Source organism: Polypterus senegalus, chromosome 14 (genome assembly GCF_016835505.1).
Source record: "Polypterus senegalus isolate Bchr_013 chromosome 14, ASM1683550v1, whole genome shotgun sequence".
NCBI classification, from domain to species: domain Eukaryota; kingdom Metazoa; phylum Chordata; class Cladistia; order Polypteriformes; family Polypteridae; genus Polypterus; species Polypterus senegalus.
The window spans coordinates 106,533,723-106,558,496 of record NC_053167.1 but is presented as its reverse complement, the minus strand read 5'-3'; the positions used below and the strand labels follow the sequence as shown (position 1 = coordinate 106,558,496).

Here is a 24,774-nt window from a genome sequence, read left to right as displayed (position 1 = left end):
CCACATCCATGCTACATAAGCATTTTGTTTATTTGAATAGTTTCACAACAAAAAATTTATAGTTTTGCATTAACATGAATTGCAATAAAGGGATCTTCAGCCATATTGCTAATCTGAAAATGTGCTCTTCCGTCTCCCTGCACAGTAATCTGTAAGCCAGTACAGCGACCTCCTTCTTTTTGTCCAGAGATGACATCACAATAGGTTCCTGCTGGGAGGCCAGTCAGTAGTATGACATCCATGTTCCTGCGCACACAATGAGCATTGAATAAATTGGATTTGCATTTCCAGGATGTGCACACCAGAGGGATTATTTTCACTACAACAGTATATTTGAAAAGGTTACGTGTATTTTAATAAAATAAACTGCTTTCTCTTTTCATTAAAATATATGCAATGTAGCATAGCTGCATAAAAAATGTCCTCTCTTCATTCATTTATAATGTGAAAAACATTATATTAGATAGATAGATAGATAGATAGATAGATAGATAGATAGATAGATAGATAGATAGATAGATAGATAGATAGATAGATAGATAGATAGATAGATGTAACAGTGTTTATGTGCTGCCATTGATTTAGTTTATAGCTTTCTAATCTTTATTTCATTTTGCCTCAGGTTGTTGGTTTTACTGTATTATATAGATTTTCTAAAATGTGGTGAAGCAAAAGTATTTCTTATAAAATACTGTTGATAGCAGAGCTTGATGTTCTCTTTAAAATAGTTTTCAAGCATATCAAGAAATTGTCTCATTGATTGTCTCTATTGAGTTAAGTGTTTTCTAATAAGTCATGTTAGCTCTAAAATAAAATTCACATGGAACTAAATGTAAATAAAGAAGCAGCAGAGCCTATTATAATTATTATTATTGCACATTTATTGCTGCATAAAAACAATTCTCTTTGGTTGGTTAATTTACAGCAAGGTGATGTGATTCTGACTGAATGAAGGATTTTTATCTCTCTTTTTTTTGGTCCAAGATTGCAGACCTTTTGTCCTGTGGAAAATCCCAATATGTTAAAGCAATCAAAGACTTGTGCTTACAACATAGACGTTCAGAAATAGGTTCCCTGGTGTCAGGTGGAAATGCAAAATGACACCATGAGGGGTTTGATTTATTGCTGAAAATAATCAAATGCAACTAAGCCTGCAATCTCCTTCACCTTGAGATGAAAAGAGTAGAAGAAAAGAAGAACGGTTACAAGAAAATAAAAAAACTTGCAATCAAATTGTTATTCTCAAGTTGGTATTTATATCCAGCAGGGTGAAACCTTTAGATAAAGAATGCTGGACTTAGATGGCGACAACATTAAAGCTTAGAAACAAAATAAAAATCCTTTGGCAGAGGTCACCAAAAATGTTACTTATTACTTTTTTTTCTTCTTTTTTACTTTACGTACCAGTCATCATTGTTGAATACGATGAATCCTTTGTTACCACGGCCAAATGCTACTTGGTTATTTCCATTGTCCCACCAGTATGAAAAATTCTCACCATTCACTACATTTCGGAAAATAACCATGTTTCTAGAAAATAATTAAAAGAAATACACACAACTTATTAATGACTTTGATGAAAGTCGGATAAATACGGTAAGGATAAAGGTGTCAGGTCAATGTGTCTCCCTGGCAGCTTCAGATAATATTCTGCCCGATGTGGTGAACCACACTTAACTGGCACCCTGGCTCAAGTGATTAAGTTTGGTGTCCATAAATACTATTCCTTTAAAAATCATCACACCCTCGCACTGCACTCCTTATAAAGAAGCATTTATTTCTCTTAGCTTTACTGAATTAAGTATTTACACCAACAGTAACAGATGTCAGGAATCTGTTCCCTGTTTTGAATGATAATTATTGTTTTAATTAACAATGTGATTTTTGTTTTCCACTTTTGCTTTTTAGTAGTATTCATATGAGAAACAAAATTGAAATGAAAATATGTACTGTTTTTTTATTATATGGCCGTAGTTATTTGTCTATGTATTGTAGTGGTAATGATGGTAATTATTAATCTTTTTGGGTCCCATCATATTATTTGAACCCTCAAATTAAAAAGATTAACAGCATTAATTTTCTTTATAGGTGAGCAAAATATCAATGGCTTGACTCTTAACTATCGATTTATACTTTGCAGATTAAGTCCCACATGGTCTTAGTCCACAGTGCATACTTTATAAATAATGACCGATTTACAATAAAGTGGGATAGTTGTCTTGCGGGCTGAGTATTTGAATTCATTCTTAGCATCCTCACAGAAACACACATTAACTCTGCTGGGAAGATGAGGAAGATGAGCCAGATTTGGACAATCCAGACTTGATTGTCAGATTGGTATTTGACTGAAATCATATGCCACCTCGCAGTGGGTAGCGCTGCTGCCTCACGGTTAGGAGACCCAGGTTCGCTTCCCGGGTCTTTCTTGCGTGGAGTTTGCATGTTCTCCCCATGTCTGCGTGGGTTTCCTCCCACAGTCCAAAGACATGCAGGTTAGGTGCATTGGCGATTCTAAATTGTCCCTAATGTGTGCTTGGTGTGTGTGCCCTGCAGTGTTTGTTTACTGCCTTGCACCCTGTGTAGGCTGGGATTGGCTCCAGCAGACCCCCGTGACCCTGTAGTTAGTATATAGTGGGTTGGGTAATGGATGAATGGATAGATTTGCCACCTAAATGCACTGCATCTTATAACCCAAGGGATAGAGAAACACACACCCCACATCCCCTCTCTGCCCTGCTCAGTGTGCCCCTTTGAAAATTGAAATTATTAAGCTGCATAAAAGTAAAAAGCTGAAAGCTGAATTTGCAACAGGTATTCAACACTCCTGGAGTGCAAGCTGTAAGACAGGCTTTCCTAACATGAGTCAGTGTGTGCAATGAATGATGTACTTTTTGTCAGAATATACAGTATGTGACACCCCATTGTTAACAATTAATGTGATAAGAACATTGTTGGACACCTCTTAACTGACTAAAAAGAACTTCCAAAACCGACTTCAAATATAATGTTACAACCATCAAGCAGATGAATACATTCTTCTACTCATGTCATTATTTTTGATGAGTGAACCCTACAGTGTTCACATCACCCTGAGATCTAAAATGTTCTGGAATTTCACTGTACACTGTGAAGTGCATTGAAGTCAATGGGGAAAGATGCACTAAACAAGTTTTGGGTAGATTATAATGGTGAAATGGTTTTTCAAGTGTTCCTGAAAGCTAGAGAAGTACCTGCAAACTATGCTGGATTGATAATCGTGGCCAAAAATGTGACTTGACCTGTGTGGTAACACTGCTAACCACTGTGCCACCAAGCCTCAAACAATAAAAGTTCAGACAAAATGACAACCACAAACAACTTGCAACAAATGGGCACAAACCAGTAAAAATATATATCATTGTGCTCAAAGAGTTCAGATCTTCATGGCCACAAAGTGGTGCCGTGGGATTGGCTCCTTCCATTGCTTGAAACTGCGGCTACAGGCAAAGCTGAATGTCTTTTTTTGTTACTGATTTCACTCTGCAGATGTTATGTACTTCCATCTTCCATCAAGAAGACAGAAAGGCATTGTAAATAGTAATTATTATTTCACAGGGTCTCATGAGTAGTAGGACTCCTTTAAGGCTTGTTTTGACTTGTGGCTGCGGTGCATGGCTAATTACTCATTAGTTCAACCGGCATACAAAATTAGCCATGTGGCGCAGCAGGGAGCGAGTGAGCACACAGGGATCAATGTTACGTATTTGAGGGCCGTACTCATAATATTCCCATTATGGTCAGCTAATGTACCCCTCAAATGAAATATTGGCAAGTTTTTTGGTTTTTTTTAATGTGCATGAAGGGTGCAAATCCATTTGTAGAAAAGATCAGGTAGTGACATCACACCGGCATGAAACAAAATGGGCAGCAACTTAAAATGAGAGGTGGAGTATGAGTACCATACTCATATATAAGAGTTCTGTGCATGACTGCTATAGCTTTGTGATGTCACGTTGGCCTTGCATAGCATAGTGGGCCACAGGAATAAATAATGTTGATCTATGCACCCCACACGGCAAATTCCAGGAAAATATTCAGGACAAGGTCACTGGCTACCACAGCAAATGCAAATTTTGCTGATCAATATTAGTCATTATTAATGTAAGAGCTAATCTTAGAAAGTTAATGCTTTAAGTTAAACTCATATTAGTGTTTACTTAATTTGAACAGAATATGATTTTCTTTCATAGCTATAGATCAGGGGGTCACCAACTCCAGTCCTGGAGGACCACCGTGGCTGCAGGTTTCTATTCTAACCCTTTTTTAATGTATGCCCTGTTTGTTCTGCTGATTAACTTCTTGTGAATTCATTTTAATTGAATTGCTTTTTCAAGATTTGTTCCCCTGAATCTCTTCATCATTCCTCTGAATTGCTTCATTTCTTTCCTTAAATGGCACGCAAACAGAAATGAAATGTGAAGTGAGTGAGCCAACAGAAGACCAACTAAGTGAGGGCCTCAAACTCCAATCAATGTCACTCCAACCAGCTGTTTAATGAGGTGACAATTCTTGTTGTTAATTAAACCCGTTCTTTAATGCCATGGTTTGCATGGCATGGGTTAGAATGAAAAACTGCAGCCACAGTAGCTCTCCAGGACTGGAGTTGGATACCCCTGAATTAGGGGGTCTGAGTCTTCAGGAGCAAGTCAATTCAAATTAGTTTAAAAGACGTTAATTAGCAGCAAAAACGTGACATTCATTAAGAAAAGGGTTCGAATGAAAACCTGTAGCCACGGTGGTCCTCCAGGACTGGAGTTCACAACCCCTGCTATAGATTATGGAATAGCCTTTTACCCCCTGTAAGTTAACATGAGATAGAACCTTCTTAGCTATATCTGCAATACAGTGTGTTAATTATGTCAGTGTGTTTGGAATAGTCCCATAGATAGCATGGGTTGAAAGCTCCATTTGCAGTATGTAATTGAGACAGGCATACAGTTTTCTGACCGTGTAGAAATGGTTCAACTGTATGAGCAAACTTAAAGAATGAAAAGATATATAAGCTTTAAACAGAACTTTTCTTAAACAAGAACTTTTCTTTTCTTTGCTGTATCAATTTTTCTCTATTTTTGTGTGAACTGTTGTACTTTGAAATTTTACTAATGCTTTTAAAAACAAAGATATTTTGTCTGTGGAATCATTTCGACGTGTCAAGCTATTGCCAAAGTCCCAAGAAGCAAACTAAAGCTGCAGAACTTTGATAATTTTGGGTAAACACAGCTACAATTAAGACAGGCCTATATCAATGTTACCATGCAGACACTATTGAAGTATGTTACATTGCACTTTAGAGTCGAATATTGTGTGGAAAAAACAAAACATGACACATTCTGTCATTTATGTTGCTTTGGTCAGTGCTGCTCTCCATCTCATAGTCTAACTGTGAAGACCACTGGTGTAGGATAACACTAATAGGACACACAATTTAAAAAGATGTGATTTTCATCAATGAGCTGTAAGAGGCACTGTCTAAAGAATATTGGAATAATAAAAGTGTTTTTTTTTTTACTTTCTTTTAAACAGGCATACTATTGAGAGTGTACTTCAAAAAGTAACTGTCAAAAGGAAAATTAAAAATTACAGGTTAGACCTTCATCCTTGCCTCTTTTAACTCCATTAGACTTTATCCATCAGATCAGAAATCCAGATATAAAATAAACAATTCCAGACAAAAGAGATTTCTGGCATGCTGTGCAAATAACTGAAGGCTGAGACAAAAACAGAATTGCTAACTTGATTTGACGCCATCTGTGCTCACAGACCCAGCCATCTCCACAAGTGCTGTCAGGATTAATGGGAACAGGCTTTGTGCTTCCGTCACTGTAGGATGGTGGTCCTACCCAGTCATTTTCATCCTAAGTGACAGAGAATTTAAAATCAGGCATTCGGTTAAGCAGTTTCTTATACAATATTCTACAATGGCCTATAAACATGTCATTCAGGAAGGAAAGGTAACATTTCTGTATAAAGTCATAGCTTGGAAGGAAAAAAAAAGGTAGAAATGATACACAATCTGTAATGTTGTAAGTAAAAAGTGACAGTTATTCCATATAATTTCTCTAAAAATCTTACAATGCACTTATTGTATGTTTATTCTTGTTTTAGATTGAATATTTTTGTTTCATTCATTCCTAAAATTTTAAGGACAATCACAAGGTTTTACTGATGAATCACACTCTTAGACCTCTCCTGAAAGCCCATCAGAAATTCTGGTGAAGAGTCTAACTTCAGATTCAGGAGAGAAAGCACAGAGTCCATCATGGCCATGCAATAACTAACCAGTTGTTTGTTCTTGGATGGATATTGATGAGGCTGCAGAAAGTTTGAGCTACAACACCGGAAATGAATCTCTGAAAATGTAGAATGGGATTTAGTGTTGACAGTGGATCACAGAGCTGGCTCTTTGTCTTTGAGAAGATAATTTGATGGACTACAGAAGGTTGCCAAACCTAAATGTGTTATGTAGGCCTGGAGTAGGCTTATAATCAAATATAGAAGATTTTTTTTATTGTTTTGTGAAAGTGACAAAGAGAACAGGGCCCCAGGATGACAGTTTCATGCCACTCAGTCATTTTGTCTGTGGGCTGTAATGATGTGTTTTCATTTTTGACATTGTGTGAACAAGACAAAAAGGTTCAATTTAAGGTTTACACAACTTTTCCAGTGATTTTCAGTCATAGCTTTCACTTCCAGTTAGGTAATGTGACATCTCCAATGACTGAGCCTACAATTTTCCTTGAAGTCTAATTTTATCTTAAGTAGTAGGGGTGGGCTCCTGTGGGTATGATTTAGCACTCTGCTGTATGTACAATGCATACAATGTGACCAAAAGGAAAGAAGAACAAAGGGTGTTGTAGACCAGTGGTTATCAACCTTTTTGGCCTTGTGACTAGTTTTTTTTCATTTGTGTTCAGTGATGACAATTTATTAGTAGGAATGTTAATGTAAACTAGCTAACATTTTCCCCTGAATGGCACATATTAACCTCTTTAGTGTTACATTTTTTCTCCAAAAAACATGTAAAAAGTGTTGCTTTTTTTTTTTAATTGAAAAATGACATTTTTATTAAATCTCATTTTTCTACTGTGAAATGTGCAAAACACTAAAAGTACAAAGCCAGAAGTGTAAAAAAGTATAATAATGATACAAATAATAATAATGATGGAAAAAAAATATGAAATGAATAATAATCAGGGCGGCACGGTGGCGCAGTAGTAGTGCTGCTGCCTCGCAGTAAGGAGACCTGGGTTCGCTTCCCGGGTCCTCCAAGCGTGGAGTTTGCATGTTCTCCCCGTGTCTGCGTGGGTTTCCTCCGGGCACTCCGGTTCCCTCCCACAGTCCAAAGACATGCAGGTTAGGTGGATTGGCGATTCTAAATTGTGTTTTTGTGTGTCCTGCCCAGGACTGGTTCCTTCCTTGTGCCCTGTGTTGGCTGGGATTGGCTCCAGCAGACCCCTGTGTTCGGATTCAGCGGTTGGAAAATGGATGGATAGATAATAATCATAATAATGCTAATACTAAACTGTCAAAATATGTCTTTTGTGTGGTATATCTTTGAAAGGGAAAACTACTTTGGTTTATGGTCATTTACCCAACACTGTTCAGCATAACGGTTCGACTCAACAACAATTCTTTCGATTAGGTCATCATCAAGAAATAACTTCAAGTAAGTAAGTGGATCTTGGTTGTCAACGTTCACTTTTATTCCTGGCAGCTCCACAAAAATCAAACTAGGTAGTGCTGATTTAGTTGAAGAACACTCAATAGAAACCCAAACGCTAGCATCACTTTCGAATTCATTAGAATCACTTTCAGTTTCACTGTCAGTTTCAATTCCACTGCCTGAAGACAGATTCACTTTGTCATCACTGCTCGTATCACTGTCAGGAGCATGCAACACTTGATACTGCTGAAATACGTTTCTTATGAGAGGCCATTATGAGGCTAGGAGAAGACGAGTACACACCGTTAAACAGGTAACACTCAGGCCTGATGCTTATGTAGGACATGTCTATACTGTTGCCTGAGTAATGCTCGAGGCTAACGCTGTTGGCACTTTTACAGTTCGAGTAATCCTCGACTCTAACGCTTACACAAGACGCGTCTATACAGTTGCCTGAGTGACACTTGGGACTAACAGTGCTTTCACAGCCTGAGTGATATTCAGGTCTTAATGCTAAGGAGGATAACAACAGTAAATACATATACAACACTTAAATACTGTGTACATTATAGATATGCAAGCTATTCATCCAAAAATAACTTGACACATGAGTGTTTAACACTGAATCAAATTTAGTGCCCATTTGTCGTTTTTAATGGGTAACTTGAGCTTGTCTGATTTTCAAAAGATTATCAACATCAAGAATGAGTGAAGAGATTGCAGAGAGGAAGATGTTTTAGTTTGCTGGAAACTGACTTATCTACAATACCAGTCTGCATATTTATTGCAGAAGCCAGGATGAGCTGCCCTGCAGTGTGCGCTTTCTTGTATTCGTTAATTCCATCTTCAATGAATCAATACTCCAAGTGCCTACTAGCTTGTTGTACAAACATACTAGAATGGTTTTTGGAAGGCTCAAAATTTACATTTTCTCATTTAAAAAGGTCAAACAATTTACTTCTGTAAGTTACAAGGTTTGTTTCCAAACATGTTTACAGTTTGGAAGGCTTTATGCATTAATTTGGTCCTACTACACTGCGGATATGCACTACAACAATTGCTTGCCACACTTCATGATAAAAATAAATATATATTGTACCTCAGAAAATTTGGGTTGAAACTTCTTTTAAAATTCCTTTTTTGATTCAGGATTTTGGGATTAATCTGGTGAGACTGATACAGAATTGGAAACGTTTAGAGTGGGTGATGCTACAGGGCTTTTGGGGAACTTAAAAATGTTCTCTTGCTTTCTTAAAGAAGCATGTGGTGTATAACAGGTTGTTGTCTACTCATAAATGGACTTATGTCAGTCATTTTGACTCTCCAATATGCAGGAACAAAATGTCTCTTTGACTGGTGGAGGACTGAAATCTGAAATCAGTGGCCACATAAAACTTTAAAGCAATGGCTGATATGGGATGATCATCTAAGGCATCCAGTGACCAACATTTGAGTCGTGACCCACGGGTTGAGAAACACTGCTTTAGTCTATGCAAGCAGCAGAGAGGCTGCCTGATGTTTGGTGTATCACAACTGAATGGAAAAAGGAAAAAGGTGGGCCGACACAGCAGCTGGAAAGCATTTGTACAGCCAGTGGTGCTGTCATACAGCACATTAATTGACTGTCAAAATGTGATTAACTTGCTGTACTTTGGAAATGTGAAACTATATTCAAAAGTCATGAGCAAGTCATGTAACTTATCAAGCCCTGAAATTTTCTGTTTTATAAATTAACATCCTATATTCAACATGATCAAGCAACTTTAAATTTGATGTGCTCTCCGATTCAAAGCTGCATAGGGGGCGGCTGCCCTTAGGATGAAGAATATCCACATTTGGCCTTACCTGTGCGACCTGTAGTGCTAATTGGAAAGGTGCACAGGCAGGTGTACTGTGGCTGAGATGGAAATCATCAACTCTAGATCAAAAGACAAGCTCTTCTAAGGAAAAACAGTGGCCTCCTGGTTGAAGAAGTATCTGCCCACAAAGGAGGTGGAATATAAATATCTTTTTATTTGCAAATGAAGTAGAGAGGATCATGATTTAGCACTGAGAAGCTGGAAGTAAGTTCCTAAACTGACAAGAGATCACATCTTGCCTGAAGAAAGGGGCCTGAGTTTTCTCAAACTTTGCATATTGTAATCTTTTTTAGTTAGCCAATAAAAGGTGTCATTTTGCTTGGCTTTTCTCTACATTCATAATGGCTAACACGGTACAACACCCTAGTACTATAAACTGACAAGTAAAGAGTTCATCCATGTACGTATTGTGAAATATGTTCGATATTTGTACAATGACAGAAAGAATGAGACCAAGAGCACAATTATCTGTTCTCTTAGTGACAGGATAAAGAGATCAAGAATTCAGAGCCATGAGGTATCAAAAAGAAATACTTGAGATGATTTGGGTACCAAGTCAGGATGTCAGCTAGGTGCCTTCCATGAAACAGTACTGAGCATGACAAAGTACCATGACATCTGGGTAACACATTGCAGGCATTATATCTTACCACTGGCCTGGGGGCACCATGGAAGTACCCAAGAACAGTGGTAATGAAAATTAGATGCTTGATCTAAAGATAATAGATGGTAATTATTACATAAACACACTAATGTGGTAACATTACCTTTCCATTGACAATATTCCTGGGCCATCGGAAACTTGACATCACACGGGTGACTCCATATGGGTGTGCTAACATGAAACCTGTTGCCATTTTGTATAACCTAGGAAAATTTAGAATGTAGCATTTATTATATAGGGAAGTTAAAAGGTATAATAAAAGACATTAAAAGTGTTGTACCCAGTTTTGCCAATTTATGAAAGAGCCACAAATGATTCAGGAAAAAATAAAAAGCTTGGACAATGTTAGATCTATATAGACAAAGTAGCTGTCGGTTTTCATATATATGAATTTGATATTCTGTAAGCCCTCAAAGTAGCCTGAACTCCATGTTCAGTTTCTAACTCAGCCATTGTCTGCATGGGGTTTGTAAATCCTCCTCATCTTGTTGTACTCCAGCTTCATTTCACATCCCATGAATGGTCATGTAAATAGATATCTCCAACTTACGCTGGTATGAGAGACTTTAAATTTGTTAAATGTGTGCATGAAGGTATCAAGGTTGAACACTGCTTTACATCCAGTGCTGCTGGAATATGCACGCTTTACTGGATTAAACAAGTTAAGAAAATGGTTGGATGGATTGGTGGACAGTCAACTCCAAGCAATGTTCTTTGTTGCTCTAGCTCAGGGGTGCTGAACTCCACTCCTGGAGGGCCGCAGTGTCTGCAGGTTTTCATTCTAACCATCTTCTTAATTAGTGATCAGTTTTTGATGCTAATTAACTTCTATAGCCTTAACTTTAATTAGCTTGACTCAGGCCCCTTAGTTGTTTTTTTTCCTTAATTAGCAGCCGGACAGTAATGAGACATAAAACAAGCAAGACATGACCAGCTCACCTGTACCCACCAAACAAAATCTGAAAATAAAGATGAAGGTCTCAGTAAGGTTGATCCCTCAGGTTACCAAAACATTTTAGGAGTTCTTAGGAAAAAACAGAATATCAACAGCTTTGGAAATGTCTGCTGTGGCAGAATGAGAGCAGCAACAAACCATGGAATTGAATAAGGGGTTTAATTAACAGCAGGAATCGGCTTCTCATTAAGGAACTGGTTGGAGTTTGAAGCCCCAATTTAGCTCTTCATCTGTTGGCTCGTTTCATGTCTCATTTCTGTTTGGCTGTCATTTAATGAAGAAAAGAATCAATTCATAAGACTTAATCCTTAAAAACAGGGCTATTAAAATAGAGGGAAAAGAAGTTAATTAGCAGTGAAAACTGGACACTGATTAGGAAAAGGGTTAAAAAGAAAACCAGGACCCACTGCGGCCCTCCAGGCCTGGAGTTTGACACCCGTGCTCTAGCCTATTTTCCTGCCACCAGCAAAGAATATGGAAATTGGATTGGTTTATTATGTTCATTCATTCCTTCATCCAACTTCCAAAATGACAAACCACAATGGTTAGTAAATGTTCATCATACTTCCCTGAAAAATTCCATATTAGCAGTTAGGAAAGAGTTGGGTGGAAACTATAGTATATTAATCATTTGTATTCTGATTTTCCTGATGAGAATTGTTTTGGTTTTGGACCCAAGTCTTTTCGAAGCAGGCCATGCCTGTACAGCTCCCAAAACTCCAATGATCAAATCACTTCTACTGGTTCCTAATGAGCTGGAGAAACAGTAGTTCTCCAAAATTTGCCTGTATGTCTAAGGCCTACTTTAAGGTAACTTCTCTAAGCCTGCGACAATAGGTGAGAATATGGGTGAAGGCAGACTAATAAATGAAAACATTTTTTAAAGACTTAACTCCCGCTTCACCACCATGGTCTGGCACAATTTCCAAAAAAACTGCTACTGGTACTAATTTGTTTGTCAATCTCATGTTCATCTTAACTCTCACTGGTAAACAGGGCCCCAAGCTACTCGAGATTACTGCTTACCCATGACCTATTGGTAAAAATCTGCTTTTTTGCTGGTAGAAGACAATGACTTTAGATTTAAAAGAGGTAATTATCATCCCAACCACCTAGCACTCAGCATACAATGTTTTAAAGTTCCATTCCTTATCCTAATTTATACAAAGACGTGTCCATAACATCCTCTTCTCTAACACATAGTAGAAACCAAGCACAGAACAGTTAGGTCTTTTCTGAAAACTGGTGTGGAAGTCATTGTCGGAAAGACATTCAGAGAGTCACAATCCTAAATGACAGGCCAAACTGCTCGATTACATTGGACAAATTTATTCAAAGGTTTTCCTTCATGAAAAACTTTTCATGATTATAATAGACAGCTTCAAGCTGAAATTTCACAAAATTTAAAATCGACGGTGTCACGTAGTAATTTGGAGAAACACAAAATTCAGTTTTTTGAATTTAAAGTGTTTAATCGCTTAATGATGCTGACACATTGCATTAGTGCAATTGAATTGAAATGTCTTGCTGCTGATTGTTGTTCATACTCTGCATGTGTTGCTGCTCATTGCAGTGTCCAACAATATTCAGGCAGCATTGATTGATTCCACTTGAACTGATACTCTTTTTCCATCATTGCAATGTGCTGGTGAAAGTTTTTACCATGTTCATCACTGACTGCTCCAAGATTAGCAGGAAAGAAGTCCTAGTGTGACTGCAGAAAATGAATCTTTACTGGCACATTGCACGTGCTTGAAGCATGTTGTCAACCAACTGGATGGATTTTGGTGCTTGTTGGTTGCCAACAACATTCTCAACAACATCCTTCCACAAGATTTTCTCTGGCCAGACTAACATTGATGTCATTGATTTGTAGACCAACAAAAATTACTTCCTTAATTTTGCAATCAGTTATTCATAGAGACACCTGTCTCAGATATTGAAATAATTCACATTCTTTGTTCATCACTTTCAAAAAATTTTAAATCAGTCCAACTATTATAAGATGCAGCAAAAATATCTTTGTTGGGTCAACAATTATTTTATGTGCCACCCTTTTCAGTCTTAGAACCAAAAGCTTATGGAGCAGCCAGTTTTTTTTATTAATGTAATGAGGCCCCTTAGCATGGCTGTCCCATTCGTAGTACTTGCAATATCCAAGCTGCATTCCTGGCAGCTGTGCCTCTACTTGTAGATCACCACAGATATTCATGTTGTATTTGTTGTGCAGTATATATAGTTATATTATGAGAGAAAATCATAAAAATGGATGATTGCAATAAAGAAGTACATGATAGGAACATTTAAAAGGATTTCCAGCAGGCTAAAATCCATAAGATACACACTAAAGTGTTCAGGAAGCAAAATCTTGGTTATCCATTGTTACAAACCCATCTAATATTAATAATTATCATTATTACCCAATTATAATTGTTAATTATTAAGTAATATATGGCCTGTCTATTATACCTGTTATTATGACTCCACAATGGCCCAATATTGTTGAAAGCAGGTATACACGTTTAGAATTTGGACCATTTATTTTGTTGTCTGGTTTGCTTTTCAGACCATTTAGCAATTTTATTGTGTTAGATACTCACATGCTTTAGTAGTAACAAAAAGTATCATGCTAGTGAGTTTAGATGCCTTACCTTGAATCCCAGAAAGTGAGCACTGAAGCTCCTCCAGGTCCATGCCCTCTTTGATTGTCATGATTGTCTATAAACACTACTGCTTTGTCACTGGGCATTAAACTCCAACCTTCTCCCCAATTTCTTAAAAGAATAAGAATAAAAAATAAAGGAATATATAAAATATATAACATACTGTTTTGAAAATCAGCCATATCAAGCTGAGAGAAGAAAAAGTAAAATAATTTACAGAAGTATTTTTGAATAACTAAGTTCACTATTTCAGAAATATTTTGTATGAGGAATACATCTGCAAAATTTTAAAGGAACAAAGAAACAAAAAAAAGGACAGCAACTCATCATTTTCATTTAATATTTAAAAAATAAAACCTCCATTTACTTTAAATAAGCCATTTTTTCATTATCCCATTTGCGGAAGACTGTGCCTAATTTTGCACTGTTCTTAAATTCGGTAACACGGCCAAGTCCAAAGTAATCCCTAGCTGTGATAGGTTCTCCACCAAGGTCAATTACCTAAAGAAGATGCATGGCATAGATAGAAGGCAGAAAGGTTTGTTACTTTCAAAAATGAAAGGAAATTTCACATTACATCACACTAGAAACTGAGTTCAATTCTATTTTATTTTCTGACCACCAAAGAACCTCTCACCTCTTGGAAAATGAAGGGTCTTGTGTTTTCTGCGAACCATTTTGTGTTCAAATTTTTCAGCTTATCAAACACCACCCTCAAATCACCAGGCCACATGTGCTTACAACCATCGACTCGGAATCCTGCCACTCCAATGTCAATGAGGGAATTCATGTACTCCGCGATTCTGCCTCTCACATAGTCCTTTTCAAGAGCGAGGTCAAGAAGACTAACCAGACGGCAGTCTCTCACCTATCAAGAACAGTAGAATTACTCTTTAGATTAGAGATTAGATTAGAGATCTTTATTGTCACATACACTGTGAGAGCATAGTGAAATTCTTGTGCCACAGTTGGGGTGATGTCTAAATAAATGCTGTAAATAAAAGTAGCAGAGAGTGCAGGCAGGGTGGAATGGGTGGAGAGAAGTGTCAGGAGTAATTTGTGACAGATGGGTATCAGCAAGAGCGAAAGGGAAGGTCTACAGGATGGTAGTGAGACCAGTTTTGTTATATGGGTTGGAGACGGTGGCACTGACCAGAAAGCAAGAGACAGAACTGGAGGTGGCAGAGTTAAAGATGCTAAGATTTGCATTTGGTGTGATGAGGATGAATAGGATTAGAAATGAGGACATTAGAGGGTCAGCTCATGTAGGACGGTTGGGAGACAAAGTCAGAGAGGTGAGATTGAGTTAGTTTGGACATGTGCAGAGGAGAGATGCTGGGTATATTGGGAGAAGGATATTAAGGATAGAACTGCCAGGAAAAACGAAAAGAAGAAGGCCTAAGAGGAGGTTTACGGTGTGATGAGAGAGGACATGCGGATGATGGGTGTAAGAGAACAAGATGCAAAAGACAGGAGGATATGGAAAAAGATGATCCGCTGTGGCAACCCCTAACGGGAGCAGCTGAAACAAGAAGAAGAAGAAGCAGAAGATAAGTAAATAAGTATTGAGAATACATAAATACAGTAAATAAGAGCGAAAAAAGTAATGTGCAGTACAATTTCACATAAACCAGCAGGTGAGTACAGAACACAGTGCAAGGAAGATAGGATCAGGTTACAGGGAGTTCAGTGACTTTGTGGCCTGGGGGAAGAAGATGCCCCTGAAGCACATAGCACTCTCCAGAAGAAAAAAGTGAAAATGGGGATGAGCTGGGTGGCTTCGTCAGAGATTATGGATTATAATCATGTTATTCATACAATACATCAACATAATAAGGAGGAACCTCTTAATTCAAAATAAACTAGATTCAGACCTGATAGATGTCATGGTAGTTCTCAATATCTCCACTGGGTGATCTGCATTTGCCGTCATTGAAATCCCACGCAGAGTATGGTACAGAAGGGAAATCTTTGGTGTCAGCGTTGAAGTAAGTCCCACATGAAGAATGGGTACCAGCACCTCCACTTGCTCCACACATATGATTAATTACTGCGTCAACATAAATTCGAACCTAAAAATGAAAAGTCCAAACATCTAAAACACATCATGTTTCAGTACAAATTAAAAAAAAAAGAAACTAACAGGAATCTGCGGTGGGCTGGCACCCTGCCTGGGGTTTGTTTCCTGCCATGCATCCTGTGTTGGCAGGGATTGCCTCCAGCAGACCCCTTTGACCCTGTAGTTAGGATATAGCAGGTTGGATAATGGATGGATGGAACTAACAGGAATAGATTTGGAAACATTTGAATATCTTTAAAATAATATAATACAGGCTGTAGCTTATGGGATTTATCAGTCATTCTTTTTGGAATGTTCTTCAATATTCACATTAGCACAAAGCACTTTAATAATTAATTCTCTGCATTTATGTAGTGCTTTTCTCACTACTCAAAGCGCTCAGCAATTGCAGGTTATGCGCCTTGCTCAAGGACCCAACAGAGCAGAGTCCCTTTTTGGCATTTACAGGATTTGAACCGGAAACCTTCTGATTGCCCGTGCAGATCCCCAGCCTCAGAGCCACTGCTCCACCACTGCACCACTTTATATAATAAATGTTCCAGCGCAAGCAGCTGCTCTGCAGAATCTGAACCTGTTTAGAGTATACATTTTCAAGAAAGCACCATTCTTACAGTTAATCATTTTGTTCCTTTCAAGGTAATTTACATGATGTGAAATGTTCTGTTTTGCGAGCTAAATACAGAAACTCGAACTTCACCTCATCTAATTTTCCCTGCTATGGAAGATGTGCAGATTTCTGATTAATAGGCTCCTTAAACCATAGGATTTGGAAACGGAAATTACTAAAAAGGTAAATAGGACAGAACTGGATTCTTAAGGGTCTCACCAGTAAGATAATTTTGCGGTAATCTTTCCATAAGTGTGAACAGCAGCAGGTCACAAATCTGGTATTAACCACAGAGGTGCCAATGCATGTGTTTTATACAAAAATACATTTGTGGAAAAAACATTTTTAACTTGCTTTCACTTGTTTGGTTTTATTTGTGGTGTGTTTTGTACAAGTGATCACTATACATAAAATACTAAAAAAAAATCCATTAACTGAAGCTGACTGTTTAAGAGCAAAAATATTTACCCCAACATTGTTGCATCTCGTCACCATGTCCCTCAACTCTTTTTCTGTCCCAGATCTTGAGCAAAGATTGTAGCTGATGGGCTGATACCTTTGCCACCAAGGCATCCATGGATTAGTAAGACGAATGCTTTCTTGTGGAGGAGAAATCTACAGAGTGACAGAAAAAAATGTTAATTTGAAGGGTGGAAATTTCCGTGGGTGTCAGAGTGATTAGTGCATAATGCATCACAGATCAAGCTGGAATTTAACATTTTGTTTTATTCACCTGACATGAGGAGGCAGGGACAATATGACTAACACCAAAAGTATCCAGGAAACCCCCTAGTCTTATAAAATATCAATTCTTCTCTGTTTTGTGTGTAGCAGAAAAATTTAAATATATCCAAAAAGTTTCCTCACTTTCATATTTTCATTGGAAACAGTGAAGGTGGGAGGAGCAGTAATTGGTCGTATCTGAGAGTGTCATGTGACTGGGAAAGGAAGGTAAAGGCATCAGAAAGGAAGGTGACTAAGGTGACTTTGTAGAAAAGTGATGTAATTTGTTTTGAAATTCTTAATAAACAGAGTTAAAAAAGGTGCAGAAACTTTTGAACATCCTCGTGTATGTATATATATATATATATATATATATATACATATATACATATAGTAGTAGTATAGTATATACTGTATATCCAAACTGCATATAAATATGCATATATTTCAACTAATGCATATATCTGAACTGATATATTCAAATAATTAAAACAAATATGTATATATATAAATATATATAGTCATGCATGTGAGCATAGGGGACAGTCTAAGTCTTCTGGGGATGGCAGTTTCCTGCTGCTCCAGGAGTTGGCACTGTGTGCTAATGCCTTCTCTTTTCCTCCCTCTAAAGTCCAGAAGATTGATGACTATACCTCCACTAACATCACTTCCTGTGCTCACCCAGCGCATGCACACATGACAATATATATATATTTCCGAGCCAATCTACTATAGATGAATTCAAGTCATTTTGTCCAAACTGATTTATATTTTTTTTTGGTCACACACATATGCAGTATACATTATTTGCTACAAGTGCTACCCACCTAAGGTTGAAATCCAAGTACATAACGTAGACCTCAGCATTTACATTTGCAATGCATATGTCTCTGGTATATGCCATTTGGTATGGAATTCATAAAAGCAGTGTTAATGTTTGTGATGCATTTTGGAATGACAGAGACATAACAAATGGATGGACACCCAGACAGGCAGACAGACACATTTCATTTTATTAAAGTGGACATGAGTGTCAGAACTGGACCACGGAACAAAGGAAGCAGGTGGTATGGTCTGATGAATTACGTTTTCTTTTAGGTCATGTGGATTGCAGATTGTGTGTGGATTATTTACATAAGGGAAGAGATTGCAGCAGGATGCACTATGGGAAGAAGTTAAGTCGACGGTGGCAGTGTGATGCTGTGGGCTCTGAGCATTCATGTGAATGTTGCTTTGACACATACCACATACCTAAAGACTGTTGCAGATCATGTAGACCTTCATAGCAATAATATTACCTGATGACAGTGGCCTTTTACAGCAGAATAATGCACCCTTCCAAACTGTAAAGAATTGTTCAGAAATGGTTTGAGGAACACGAGAAAGAGTTCAAGGTGTAGCCTTGGCCTCCAAATTCCCCAACCCTGAATCTGATTGAGCATTTGTGGGATGTGCTGGAAAAACAAGTCCAATCTATGGAGGCCCCACCTCATAATTTATAGGACTTAAAAGATTTCCTATTAACATCTTGGAGCCAGATACTACTGCACAGCTTCAAATGTCTTGTGGAGTCCATGCCTTGATGGGTCAGAACTGTTTTGGCAGCACGCGGAGGACGCATATACACATACACACACACATATATACTGTATATATATATATATATATATATATATATATATATATATATATATATATATATATATATAGACACATGTATATCAAAGACAATCTATATGTATTCAAGCCATTGTATCCTAACTGATTCACTTTCACGCACCCATATACATGCACACACATATATAAAGTAATTTTCTACAACTGTTTATGTTCCAGCGCAAGCAGCTGCTCTGCAGAATCTGAACCTGTTTAGAGTATACATTTTCAAGAAAGCACCATTCTTACAGTTAATCATTTTGTTCCTTTCAAGGTAATTTACATGATGTGAAATGTTCTGTTTTGCGAGCTAAATACAGAAACTCGAACTTCACCTCATCTAATTTTCCCTGCTATGGAAGATGTGCAGATTTCTGATTAATAGGCTCCTTAAACCATAGGATTTGGAAACGGAAATTACTAAAAAGGTAAATAGGACAGAACTGGATTCTTAAGGGTCTCACCAGTAAGATAATTTTGCGGTAATCTTTCCATAAGTGTGAACAGCAGCAGGTCACAAATCTGGTATTAACCACAGAGGTGCCAATGCATGTGTTTTATACAAAAATACATTTGTGGAAAAAACATTTTTAACTTGCTTTCACTTGTTTGGTTTTATTTGTGGTGTGTTTTGTACAAGTGATCACTATACATAAAATACTAAAAAAAAATCCATTAACTGAAGCTGACTGTTTAAGAGCAAAAATATTTACCCCAACATTGTTGCATCTCGTCACCATGTCCCTCAACTCTTTTTCTGTCCCAGATCTTGAGCAAAGATTGTAGCTGATGGGCTGATACCTTTGCCACCAAGGCATCCATGGATTAGTAAGACGAATGCTTTCTTGTGGAGGAGAAATCTACAGAGTGACAGAAAAAAATGTTAATTTGAAGGGTGGAAATTTCCGTGGGTGTCAGAGTGATGCATCGCAGATCAAGCTAGAATTTTGTTTTCTCCCCACATCAAAAGGAGGTGGTACAGTGCAGTCACGCTGCAATAACATCTCTCTATTCTAAAAGAAAATCCTGAGACAAGACTTTTTCAAAGAGATAATTTCAAGTCCCACGAGATGAGACTTTAGCCATGACATTTTTTCAAGTCCCGCCCTTCTCTCAACCATATTCAACCACGCACACAGTTCTTTCACCTCTCATTTGTGTGAATGCTTTTGACAGGCACAGTTCCAGCTCTCTCAGCTCTTATAAATTTTTATGTTTTCCTCACTTTAAGTTCCCAGTTGAAGAAGACTTATTATGTCCAAATCTTATGGAAGAATTTCATCCCGAACGGTTATCAACAGAAGAAATGAGTACACAGGCAATCCTAGCACAGAGAAATGTTGAAGTCAAACGAATTAAAGCGAAAATTGGTGATCGGTTACAGTGCAAATTGGTTAAATGCATATCAATAGACTATACTGAAACAGTTGATGGTGATCATGTGGAAAATGAAAACATCAACTTACAATATACCAAAGAATATCTACAACTGTTTACACCGTGCAGTCTTCCATTGCCTGAATTACTGTTGAAAGAAAGATGTATTCAAGAAACGTAATGTGGTACATCTCCCATGGATAACAATAGACACCATAAGAGATCTTGATATGTCATTCATATTAAAATGTTAACAGCTTCCAGTTAGAATAGCTTTTGAAAAGACAATTAACAAATCACAGAGACAAACATTTGAAAAAGTCACTTTATTTATTAGAGAGAAAGAAATGATATTCACTCCCAAGCAGTTATATGTTGCATTGTCACGATGAAAGTCCAAACACAGAATCAAAATCCAATGCGATATTGGCAAAAATGTAATCTAAAAAATGTTTTTTTCTGCAGTTTAACAGTAAAAGTGTAAGTGCAAAAAGTATTTATGTGTTAATTTCAAATCCTAACAGAACAAAATTGTACAACATAACTCTAATAGAACATGAAATGTTATTTACTTTCAAATTATTACATTTTACTATTTCTTAATATGGGTATTTACTCGTAATGTAAAATAGTTCTATTATGCATATGTAACAATTCCCATGAAAATAACAATCTGTTTAAATTGTACATCCGCATTCCCATATGCAAGCGACAGAACCGCAAAGTGGCTAGTGCATAGCACCGGCCCGGATGTAGGTGAGCGAAGCAAGCAGGAGAAAAACCCCCTAGTCTTATAAAATATCAATTCTTCTCTGTTTTGTGTGTAGCACAAAAATTTAAATATATCCAAAAAAAGTTTCCTCACTTTCATATTTTCATTGGAAACAGTGAAGGTGGAAGGAGCAGTAATTGGTCGTATATGAGAGTGTCATGTGACTGGGAAAGGAAGGTAAAGGCATCAGAAAGGAAGGTGACTAAGGTGACTTTGTAGAAAAGTGATGTGATTTGTTTTTGAAATTCTTAATAAACAGAGATAAAAAAAGGTGCAGAAACTTTTTGAACATCCCTCGTGTATATATATATATATATATATATATATATATATATAAATAAAATACATATATACATATAGTAGTAGTATAGTATATACTGTATATCCAAACTGCATATAAATATGCATATAAACTGCTCAAAAAAATTAAAGGAACACTTTGAAAACACATCAGATCTCAATGGGAAAAAGAAATCCTCCTGGATATCTATACTGATATAGACTGGGTAATGTGTTAGGAACGAAAGGATGCCACATCGTTTGATGGAAATGAAAATGATCAACCTACAGAGCCCTGAATTCAAAGACACCCCAAAAATCAGAGTGAAAAAATTATGTGGCAGGCTAGTCCATTTTGCCAAAATTTAATTGCAGCAACTCAAAATTGTACGCAGCACTTTGTATGGCCCCTGTGTTCTTGTATACATGCCTGACAACATCACTGCATGCTTCTAATGAGATGACAGATGGTGTTGTGGGGGATCTCCTCCCAGATCTGGACCAGGGCATCACTGAGCTCCTGGACAGTCTGAGGTGCAACCTGATGGCATTGGATGGACCAAAACATAATGTCCCAGAGGTGTTCTATTGGATTTAGGTCAGGAAAGTGTGGTGGCCAGTCAATGGTATCAATTCCTTCATCCTCCAGGAACTGCCTGCATACTCTCACCACATGAGGCCAGGAATTGTCATGCACCAGGAGCCACTGTACCAGCATAGGGTCTGACAATGGGTCCAAGGATTTCATCCTGATACCTAATGGCAGCCAAGGTGCCTTTGTCAAGCCTGTAGCGGTCTGTGTGACCCTCCATGGATATGCCTCCCCAGACAATCATTAACCCACCACCAAACTGCTCATGCTGAATGATGTTACAGGCAGCATAATGTTCTCCATGGCTTCTCCAGACCCTTTCACTTCTGTCACGTGCTCAGGGTGAACCTGCTCTCATCTGTAAAAGCACAGGGCACCAGTGGTGCATCTGCCAATTCTGGTATTCTATGGCGAATGCCAATCGAGCTGCATGCTGCTGGGCAGTGAGCTCAGGGCCCATTAGAGGACATGGGGCCCTTGGGTCACCCTCATGAAGTCTTTCTGGTTGTTTGGTCAGAGACATTCACACCAGTGGCCTGCTGGAGGTCATTTTGTAGGGCTCTGGCAGTGCTCATCCTGTTCCTCCTTGCCCAAAGGAGCAGATACTGGTCCTGCTGATGGGTTATGGACCTTCTATGGCCCTCTCCAGCTCTCCTAGAGTAACTGCTTGTCTCCTAGAATCTCCTCCATGCCCTTGAGACTGTGCAGGGAGACACAGCAAACCTTCTGGCAATGACACGTATTGATGTGCCATCCTGGAGAAGTTGGACTACCTGTGCAACCTCTGTAGGGTCCAGGTATCACCTCATGCTACCAGTAGTGACACTGACTGTAGCCAAATGCAAAACTAGTGAAGAAACAATCAGAAAAGATGAGGAGGGAAAAATGTCAGTGGCCTCCACTTGTTAAACCATTCCTATTTTGGGGGTCATCTCATTGTTGCCCCTCTAGTGCATCTGTTGTTAATTTCATTAACACCACAGCAGCTGAAACTGATTAACAACCCCCTCTGCTACTTAACTGACCAGATTAATATCCCCTAAGTTTCATTGACTTGATGCTATACTCTGATTAAAAAGTGTTCCTTTAATTCTTTTGAGCAGTATATTTCAACTAATGCATATATCTGAACTGATATATTCAAATAATTAAAACAAATATGTATATATATAAATATATATAGTCATGCATGTGAGCATAGTGGACAGCCTAAGTCCTCTGGGGATGGCAGTTTCCTGCTGCTCCAGGAGTTGGCACTGTGTGCTAATGCCTTTTCTTTTCCTCCCTCTAAAGTCCAGAAGATTGATGACTATACCTCCACTAACATCACTTCCTGTGCTCACCCAGCACATGCACACATGACAATATATATATATTTCCAAACCAATCTACTCTAGATGAATTCAAGTCATTTTGTCCAAACTGATTTGTATTTTTTTTTTGGTCACACACATATACAGTATACATTATTTGCTACAAGTGCTACCCACCTAAGGTTGAAATCTAAGTACATAACGTAGACCTCAGCATTTACATTTGCAATGCATATGTCTCCGGTATATGCCATTTGGTATGGAGTTCATAAAAGCAGTGTTAATGTTTGTGATGCATTTTGGAATGACAGAAACATAACAAATGGATGGACACCCAGAGAGGCAGACAGACACATCTCCTTTTATTAAAGTGGACATGAGTGTCAGAACCGGACCATGGAACAAAGGAAGCAGGTGGTATGGTCTGATGAATTACGTTTTCTTTTAGGTCATGTGGATGGCAGATTGTGTGTGGATTATTTACATGGGGAAGAGATGGCAGCAGGATGCACTATGGGAAGAAGTTAAGTCGACGGTGGCAGTGTGATGCTGTGGGCTCTGAGCATTCATGTGAATGTTGCTTTGACACGTACCACATACCTAAAGACTGTTGCAGATCATGTAATACCTTCATATCAATAATATTCCCTGATGACAGTGGCCTTTTACAGCAGGATAATGCACCCTGCCAAACTGTAAAGAATTGTTCAGAAATGGTTTGAGGAACACGAGAAAGAGTTCAAGGTGTAGCCTTGGCCTCCAAATTCCCCAACCCTGAATCTGATTGAGCATTTGTGGGATGTGCTGGAAAAACAAGTCCAATCTATGGAGGCCCCACCTCATAATTTATAGGACTTAAAAGATTTCCTGTTAACATCTTGGAGCCTGATACTACTGCACAGCTTCAAATGTCTTGTGGAGTCCATGCCTTGATGGGTCAGAGCTGTTTTGGGAGGACGCACATACATACATACATACATACATACATACATATATATAGACACATGTATATCGAAGATCGAATCTATATGTATTCAAGCCATTGTATCCTAACTGATTCACTTTCACGTACCCATATACACACACACACATATATAAAGTAATTTTCTACAACTGTTTACCCAACACAAAGAGACAGTAACATGTATTTGTACATAATGCAAAAATGATGAACCAATTACTAATTATAGAAAACACTTCACTTACCAAGTACATTTAGGTTTGTTATAGCATTGTAAAGATAAAAAAAGAATAATTACAACTGTCTTCTAACAGAATCATAATACAAAATGGGATTTCATTTAGACTTGTATCAATCTAAAGTACTTGTAACTGCATACTGTACCTGAACACCACCAAAACCATTAGGTGCTAGAAAGCGCTCACACTCCTCAGCAATATCAGCCCAGCGCCACTCAAACAAGTGTACAATGGATGTTGTGCCCGGCTTAGTGTTAGGATTGTACTGAGCCCAGCACACCCCAAGTATCCACGTGAACACAAGCAGCTTCATGGTGACCGTAAGTGACAGA

The 24,774-nt window shown here is 38.0% G+C and overlaps 1 protein-coding gene across 1 annotated transcript; it reads right to left on the bottom strand.

Moving 5' to 3' along the window:
- amy2a (amylase alpha 2A) lies at positions 1-24,774 on the bottom strand. The gene is made up of 10 exons (XM_039735847.1): positions 24,588-24,774; positions 19,623-19,769; positions 15,718-15,915; positions 14,481-14,711; positions 14,211-14,344; positions 13,832-13,954; positions 10,329-10,428; positions 5,773-5,894; positions 1,405-1,530; positions 1-246 (listed from the first exon to the last, which is right to left on the bottom strand). The coding sequence occupies exons 1-10, from the start codon at positions 24,753-24,755 to the stop codon at positions 57-59; spliced, it is 1,539 nt and encodes a 512-aa protein (XP_039591781.1). The 5' UTR covers positions 24,756-24,774; the 3' UTR covers positions 1-56.

Coding starts and splice junctions, on each gene's coding strand:
- amy2a (XM_039735847.1), bottom strand. CDS start 24,755: ATGAAGCTGCTTGTGTTCACGTGGATACTTGGGGTGTGCTGGGCTCAG. Junction 5,895..10,328: donor GGAATATTGTCAATGGAAAG/GTAATGTTACCA, acceptor TCTGTCACTTAG/GATGAAAATGACTGGGTAGG. Junction 1,531..5,772: donor CACAGATGGCGTCAAATCAA/GTTAGCAATTCT, acceptor ATTATTTTCTAG/AAACATGGTTATTTTCCGAA.